Below are 9,081 nucleotides of genomic sequence, written 5' to 3'. Positions count from 1 at the left end.
GAGAGAGAGAGAGAGAGAGAGAGAGAGAGAGAGAGAGAGAGAGAGAGAGGAAGGAAAAGAAAGAGAAGGAGGGCTAGAGAGTAAGTAAGGAGGGGCCAAGCAGGCCATCTTATAGTGGGCTGGGCTATCTTGCTGTTGCTAGGTAACTGTGGGGAGGAGTCTAGCCAGAATGCCAGAAGCTTGGGACATTGTCTACATAGCCACATGCCTCTCCTGTGGGGGTGGTAACTTTGACAGAAGCCAGGGGTCCAGGAGACATGATCGAATACCTTCCATCCCATGTAGGTGGAAATTACCACCCACCAGGTCCCACTGGGGTTGAAGACTTCAGCTGGACTGGAGGCCAGGCTGTCTCTGCATAGCCCATTGCCCCACAATTTTGAGTACTTCTTTTGATTTTTCTGGTTTACCATGGATTTTCCCTTCGAAGAAAGTGGTCTTTAAAAGCAATTTTACCTTGGCTTAATCTAAAGTGCTAAGTATATTTATCACATTTATTCTAAAAATTTAATAGTTTCAGATTTACCACTTAAGTATATAGTGCACACAGAATTGATTTTTGTTTTCAATGGCAGGGGAACATGAAAGTAAATGTGTAAAGATGATTTTTTCTGCTTGAATACCAGCAGATCCATCAGCAGTCCCTGGGAAGGCTACATTTTCTCCAGTGAATTGTGCAAAAGAACATCTGTCATTACTCACATGACTGTAAGTGTGTGAGCCTGTGTCTGACTTACATTGGTTCTGTCCGTTTCATCTGTTTGTTTACTTTCTCTGCAAGGCCCAGTGTTTGTCCTTGTGCCTGTGTGGGTATCTTTGTGTGTGGATGTTTGTGTGTCCATGCATGTGTGTTTGTTGTGTGTGAGTGCATGCCTGTCTGAGTGCGTGCATGTGTGTGTGTGTGTGCGTGTTTGGAGTCTGACATAGGATTCTTCCTCAATTGCTCTCACCTCATTCACCGAGGCAGGGTTTCTCAGCTGAACCCATCATTTCAGTGTCCCTGCCACTCTTGCTGTGGCATCCTCTGCCTCTGCCTTCCCACAGATGGATCCAGAGCGTGAGAGAGCATGGGACCTGTCATCTATTGTGTGGTGTTTCCAGGAGTTATGAGAGACGCGTTAGATATTCAGCATGATCCAGAGCCACGAAGGTCCTCAGCCTCATTTCATAGGTGAAGAGACCTAGGGACAGGGAAGCTCAGTAACTTGAGAGGAGTGGTCAGGATCTGAGCACTGAGCTCAGAGCCCACATCGAGTCTTTATTTACATTAAAAGTGTTAATGCACACACACACACGTGTGTGTGTGTGTGTGTGTGTGTGTGTGTGTGTGTGTGTGTGTGTCTGGCCTGTGGAAGCGAGGAGGAGTCATATCCCCTGGATCTAGAGTTAGACATAGCTTTGAGCTGTCTGGTAGCCTGGAATAGCATCAGTGCGTCACCTTTGAGCCTCTCCTCAGCTTGTATCTCCCTTTCTGTCTCTATCACAGGCACGTGTCTGGTAACACATAGAATAATGGATTCTCTTACAGCCTCCACCATGTGGATGTTTCCAAGACACAACCAAAGTTGGGTTTCTGAGTTCATCCTGATTGGCTTCTCCAGTGTCCCCACGACCAACAGCATCCTCTTCATTGTCTTCCTTCTCATCTACCTGAGCTCAGTCCTGGGCAACGGGCTCATCATCATGCTGGTCTGCCTGGACATACAGCTACACACACCCATGTACTTCTTCCTCTGTACCCTCTCCCTGTTGGATATGAGCTTTGTCACTACCACTGTGCCCCAGATGTTGGTGCATCTTCTTGCTCACTCTCAGACCATCTCCTTTGCTGGCTGCTGGCTGCAGATGTTTGTGTTCGGTGGCCTGGGTGGAACTGAGTGCACCTTCTTTGTTGTCATGGCTTATGACCGGTATGTGGCCATTTGCTATCCACTGCGCTATACTGTCATCCTCAACTGGGGCCTGTGCATCCAGTTGGCAGGAGGGACTTGGATCTGTGGTTTCTTTTCATCTTTATTGCATACTTTCTTTACCATGAGTCTACCATATTGTGGGCCCAATAGGGTCAACCACTACTTCTGTGAAGGTCCTTCAGTACGTAGCCTGGCTTGCATGGATACCCACACCATTGAGATGGTGGATTCTGTCTTGAGTGTCATTTTGGTTATTATTCCAACTTCCCTCATTGTGGCCTCCTACATTCATATTGTCATGGCAATTCTGAAGATCAAGTCCACCCAGGGCCGCTGCAAGGCTTTCTCTACCTGTGCCTCCCACCTGACTGTGGTCACACTCTTCTACGTCCCAGCCAGCTACATCTACCTTAGGCCCAACTCGAGCTATTCCTCTGAGCGAGACAAGCAGGTCTCACTCTTTTACAATGTCTTCACAGCCTTGCTCAACCCTGTGGTCTACAGTCTGAGAAACAAGGACATCAAGAGGGCATTTCTCAAGGTGATGGGACATGGTCCGGTAGACTCATGAACTAGGATATTGTAGCCTTAGATGAACATTGCATAAAATGTTCTGTGTTTAAGACTGACAGGGTCCTTGTTGTATGTGAGCAATGTTGTGCATTTGATCCAACATTCGTCTCAGTCTGACTGAGAGTACTACCTTGATGAACTACAGTTCTATAGAAAACACCACAATAATCTTCGAGATTGTAAGTGCAAAGGCTCACTTGTTGCTCACATTTACTAGCAAGTTATTGCAAGTTTACTCATATAGTCAGTCTCAGATCTATCCTGAAAGAGGTGTCCTGTATACAGTAGTACATTTGATCATGGAAGGAAAGGAGTAGTGGATCAAACCTATAACAACTTGGCTTCTCTAAAGTGATGAGCCTCTCTTTGCACATATTCTTTTGTCAGTCAAAGCATCATGGTACAGCCTGACAGCAAGAGTTCGGGAAATATTTTACATCCACAGAGAAGCAATGTAAGTCATGTAAAAGTGTTCTGGTGTGTACAGTTCCAGAGTAGAGAAATGACTAGTAACTAGGAGTTATGTATTCTGTTGTATTTTTCCAGAAGCCAACTGCATACATGTAAACCAACAAGAAACATGCTTTCAGTGATATTGTAATAGAAACAGTAGAGGCTGAGGTACAGCATGTGAAGTAGTGCAGCACAGGATCTCATTATTAAAATTATAGCAATAGTGTGTGGAACAGAAGGGGTACAGTCCATAGACTAAATTTCTTGCCTAAATTCAAAGTAGTCTGTGGTTCAACATGTCCACCTTTTGTGTACAAATGGAAGTTAAGGGATTTTACTGCAGAAGTCTCAGCTTATTCTGCAAGTGACATGCAGCATCTGAGGACACGTCTTCCCTGTGACTGCTGAGGCTGATCCTTTTCTACAAGAGGTGGTGGGTATCCTTTGCCTAACAGCTCCAGAGTAGCTCTTGTCTGGCCAACCAGCAAATTCCTTTTTGATTCAGAGCCTGAACTATTCTTTCCCTAACAATGTCTCCCTTCTGATTTTTTTCTTTAGCCATTTTTTTTGGGGGGGGGGCACTGAATTCAGTCCATTTATAGTTAGGATTTATTATTTATTTGTGGGTTTATGTTAAGAGAAGGTCTTACACATCCCATGCTGACTTGGAATTTTCAATGTACCTAAAAATAGTCTTGAATTGCAGATCTTCCTGTCTCCATCTTCCGGGTAATGTGATTATGTGCTTATGACACAAGACCTGCTGATATTTCGGTCTCTGGATAATGATCTTTTGTATCATAAAGGTCTCCCTTTTGTAACATCCAGCTCAGCCACTCTGATCTCTTTGTCTTTCAATATATGCAAGATATTATTTCCTGATGCAAGGTCCTGAAAATTTTTCTTATATTTTAAAAGTTTTGAAAGTGATTCATTTTGTTAGAATTTTGTGCACAATATGTGGTCAGGATCCAATTTCATCGTTTTGTGTGTGGATATCCATTGTCTCATCATTGTCTGTTGAAAACAGTACTTGTCTCATTGCTTGATATTTACATCCTTGACTGTTATTGGTTGACAATACGTTTTAGAGCTTATGTTGACATGAGTAACATAATGCTATCCTGTTGTGACTCCATTTCGTATTTGTTTACCCAGTCATCCACCTCCTACCTCCATTTCTACATCCATCACATCTGCCTTGCCCATGCATCTGAGATTTTCATGTGCTTGACTATAGTCCAGATGTATTGACTAAAATAATTGTCAAGATATGTCTAAAATGCCTGCAATTCTCTCCAGGGACAAGCAATTCAAGGTTCCTCTGACCACTACCTAACTCCGATCTAGCTCAGTGTTTTTTGCTTTCAAAATCTGTATCCCTGAAAGTAGGCACCAAGAGGTTCTTCAGAGGCTTAAGCCCACTCTTGGTCTGACCCTCGATAAAAAGACCTTACAACTCTTAACTGATTAATCAACCTGGTTGTCAACAACTCTCTTGTGTTTTCATTACAAATTCTGGAGTGTCAGATACAGTCTATTAAATTCCATGTGAACCTTTTGCTGATGTCATTCTTTTTTGGTTGCTATGGCTTTGAGATCCAAATCAGGAACATTCCAATTTTCTTTTGTCATGACTCTTTTGCCTCTTGTGAGGTGCTTGCGATTTCCGTTGAAATCTATTTGGAAATCTAAAAAAAGTGGGAACTAGGACAATGGTAGAGGTACATAGAATTGTAGGGAAATTTACAATGTGTTGGCATCTTTTTTAAAAAAATTGTTTATTATTATAAATATGTACACTGTAGCTGTCTTCAGATGCACCAGAAGAGGGCATCAGATCTCATTACGGGTGGGTGTGAGTCACCATGTGGTTGCTGGGATTTGAACTCAGGACCTCCAGAGAGCAGTCAGTGCTCTTAACCTCTGAGCCATCTCTCCAGCCCATGTGTTGGCATCTTTACCATAGGAATTGTAGTATTGAAGGTACCAGAAGGCATTTCATGACCACATGTCATCATTTCCCATGATAAGCTAGGTGTTATTTATCATACAAGGTCCCAGAGCTGGTACACAGAGGTGTGCATCACAGAATGACAGTTTTTACAGACAATTCACTCTAATAGTCCATGAAAACACAGGAAGATTGCTTGAGAAAGTGGCTCAAGTTTTTTCCCACTGCTACATCCCCTCCATAGTCTGAACCTACAGTCTTTAAGGGGAGTTCACTGTAGTGGATTGAAGGGAGGGACATACTCTTGTTGTGGATGGGTGTGGTGCTGTTTGTATTTTGGTGCTAGCTCTGCTCTCCTGGGAAGGGCTGCAGACAAGGAGTGAGCCACATATTCAGGTGACTTCTTGGGGACCAATCCCCTAATGAATAAAGGAGCCAATCACTGGGTGAGTTGGTAGGACTTGTGGGCTGGACAGAGGAAGAGAGAAAGCAGGAGAAAGTTAGGAATTTTTGGATGGGGATAGCATCTTGTCCTCAACAAGATGTAATTGTGAGTGTCTCCCAGTTTCAATGGAGTATCTGTCTTGATTCGCCAATTGAGGATTTAGATTTAATAAGGCTTACAAGTTAGGACTTTAATTGTTGTGCCCAGCAATTGTGTTACCATTGTTTCTGAATTATGTTTGTATTGCTGTTTCTTCATGCAGCGGCTAGTCTAGGTTCAAGAGAGAAACGTACAGCAGCAAAGTGTGGGTTTGCCAGATGTTCACCACAAAGGTGGGTGGGTGGAGGCATTGAAACATGGGGCTGGCATTGTAATGATCCACTTAGTGAGCTGGGTGGAGATATTTCTGGAGCTCTGGGCCAGTGGATCTCTACAAGATAAAACAGGTAGACCATTGCTGACTTGCATGGCCAGTCAGGTCACCATGGCTGACAGTGGTAGGGTGAAGCACAGAAATGTGTTGGTTACTTTTTAATATTTCCCACAACATATTCATGCTGGTTACAGACCTTTCTGTATGTTGTGTCCACTGCATCTGAAACTTGATAGCTTGAACACTGTGTTGTGTGTCTTGGATTTGCCTGAAGATAGTCTTGAAGAGAAAGCCTTTCAGGGGACAGAACACAGTGCAGGACATTTTGGTGTTCCTTTGTTTTGGAGGGATAAAGGGATAACAGGTGAGGGTTAATATTGTCTAGTGCACTCTGGTCCACGTGTTGGTTATATATGGTCATGGATGTCTTTAGAATGCAGTTGGAAAAATGGAGCAAATAAGTATGGGAAGTGAGATATAGACAGTCTTATTAGAAGTCAATGGATGAGAGCTCATAGGCTCTCAGTGGTTGACCTACTATGGTTATTGTGCTAAGTCCAGCTTCCAGACCTCCTCAGAAAAGTTTCTTTGTGCAGTGGTTGCTAGTTAACACAGAAAATCTACTAGTCAGAGTGTAGAGAAATGTCTCTGGAGTGCTCAGTCACAAGTTATAGATTTTTGTCACCTTCTGACAAAAGCTGAAGGACTATTTTAAAGGGGACAGAAAGACTGTATTAGCCACAGGTCGGGGAGGTCCAAGGCAAAGCAATGTATTTTGAACATTATAGTATTCTGCACTCATATCTCACAGCATCTGTGGTTGCCTGCACAAAAATTAGTTGGCCAACAATTCACTGTGGTCTCTTGATTTCCCCACCCTTATCAATTGATATGTTATATGGGAGGAAGCGTCAAATTTCCTCAGTAGAGAAACCCCTGGCACATTGTCAAACTCCAATGTATGGCCCTACAACTATGCTAGATGACCAGGACAAATTAGATCACATGGAGTTTTAAAAAGGACACAAAGCAGGGAGGCAGATGGTGTGCATACTGATGGACTTAGGGAAGAGTTGGCATGAAAAAGATCCTACTACCTTTTAACTTGTATGAACTACTCATAAAGGATGGCAGTAAATACAAAAAAAAGTGGAAGATAATGTGAACATATTCTGTCATATAAAGTGTTCTTCATCAGGTGTCCTCAACAAAACATGGTTTGAACAGTCATTGGATGGGAGGACATTCTCTGTAGATACCTGTCAGCTCCCATTCCTGTCTCTCCTCTCACGGTTTGCCATGGTCATCTGTACTGTTACCCTTACAGGATTTAGAATCACTGTAGAAAAACTTCTTTGAGGTATTTTATGAGACTTCCTGAAATGTTTAACTGATGAGGGGTGACCCATCCTGATTGTGGGTGTCACCATTTGTTCCAGAGAGAGAAAAGGTGACAATGGGTGCACACTAAGAATGGTGATGGACTTGAAAACTCCAATTCCTGCCCCTAGTGATACAATTCTTCCATCAAAGCAACACCTCCTAAAACTATCCAAACCGTGTTACTAACTGAGGGCAAAGTATTCCAGTTCTTGAGACCATGGGGGCATCTCATTTAAACCACCACAGCATCCCAGGCCTTGGATTCTAGGTAGTCTGAAAAGGAGAATGTGTCCTGAGCATTGGGATTGGTCTGTCTGCTTCTAGGCTGGGGATGCAATGTGACCAGGTGACTCACCCTCCTGTTTAATGACTTCCCTGTCATCCTTACTATGCCCTTGTCTTAGACACCTTTTGTGCTATAAAGACACACCATCACCAAGACAACTTACGGAATAACACATTTAATGGGGGCTTGCAAGTTCAGAGTGTGGGTCCATGCCCATGATAGCAAGAGCCCTGTCAGCAGGCAGGCAAGCATGGTGCCTAAGCAGTAGCTGAGATCTTATATCTGATCCATAAGTATAAGTTTGAAAGAAAGGGAGAAAACTCGGAATGATTTGGGCTTCTGAAATGTCACCTGCCTGCCCTGTATTTCCAGGCACACACTCCCTTCAACAACCCCACACCTAATTGTTTCCAAAGAGTTTGCCCAACTGTGGACCAAATATCCAAATATGTTTCAGGAAGACATTCCTGTTCAAGCCCCTCAGCCCTCAACTATGACTCTCAATAAATGTTTTATTTCCTTAAGTGGCTTATGTCAGCTATTTTATCACATCAATGTAACTAGCAACCTTCTCAATGAATTTGTGCACACCAGGCTCAGCTGTAAGGGTTGGAGGTGATCCATGGGCTCATCAGCAGGATTATTGAACAGGCTTGTAAGATAGACTTGCCTTTACTCTCTCTTGCTTCTATTCTTCCGGACAGTTGGTTGTTAAATGTTTACTATGATCACATCATCCTGTTCTGTCCTCGAATGCAAATTAGTGTCTGTAGAAATGGTATATTACTCACTCCTCAAGTCAGCTTCCTCCATAGAAATGGAGGAAAACACTGCACCACTCATACTGCTGCATCTGAATGAGTTACTTTCAGTAGACAGAATAGGAACAAGAATTTGGTAAGATGTTACAGTTGTTATCAGTGTCACCGTTGTCCTTTCACAAGGTGTGGTTTCTTTTTTTCTTTCATGATTATCATCATGATTACCATCCTATTAGCCTGTTAAATTTGTATACCCTCTTCTCTCATACAAGACTCAAGGCTTAGAACATCCACACACTAACTCTGACTGTTTATCCCCCAATTGGGTTACTCTTAGTGGACATATAGACTGATTTTCTTCCAGTGTCCCAGATAATGTGGTGGAAGAGGGAGACTGGGGCAATGCATAGACCTACAGCTTTCAGGTAACATACGGATGCTCCAGTTTTCCACCCTACCCACCATGCTGAGAAGTTTTTCTTCTGAAGTGTTTCGTTTTCATGGTTGTAAAGAATAGGAAGTTGGAGGTGCTGACGTTGAAATCTTTTTTGTGACCTGTAGGGGGACCTAAATGATCAAAACCAGTATCAGCAATACTTTATCCTTGTCTCAGGACTAGTGTTTAGTGTTGTTGTCATCCTTCTCATAATGGCATGAAACAGAGGGCCTAAGGTCTCTGCTAGGCCTGCTATGGGACCTGGTGAGAAAACACTTGTGAGCATGCTTAGGAAGCTGTGACTTGATGTGATGGCCCCAGGAGCCATTTCAGGGCTAGAGTTTAGAATCTCTATAACCTTTTCCTATTCCCCCATCTTTCTTTTTTTTTTTTTTTTTATGTTTATTCATTTAATCTTTATTTTTTTTTTATTATTATTTTCTTTATTTACATTTCAAATGCTATCCCAAAAGTTTCCCATACCCCTCCCCCCACCTCTGTTCC

General features: G+C 42.9%; 1 protein-coding gene across 1 annotated transcript; it reads left to right on the top strand.

Annotated features, from left to right (window-relative positions):
• The first annotated feature begins 1,506 nt into the window (after positions 1 to 1,506).
• On the top strand, positions 1,507 to 2,484 carry LOC110323559 (olfactory receptor 2D2-like). The gene has a single exon (XM_021200842.1). It carries the CDS (start codon positions 1,513 to 1,515, stop codon positions 2,482 to 2,484), a length of 972 nt encoding a protein of 323 aa, XP_021056501.1. The 5' UTR covers positions 1,507 to 1,512.
• Positions 2,485 to 9,081: the final 6,597 nt, after the last annotated feature.

This window comes from Mus pahari, chromosome 6, assembly GCF_900095145.1.
Source record: "Mus pahari chromosome 6, PAHARI_EIJ_v1.1, whole genome shotgun sequence".
In the NCBI taxonomy this organism is placed as follows: domain Eukaryota; kingdom Metazoa; phylum Chordata; class Mammalia; order Rodentia; family Muridae; genus Mus; species Mus pahari.
Note: the sequence above shows the minus strand (reverse complement) of the source record. Positions and strands in the feature narration are given on the sequence as shown.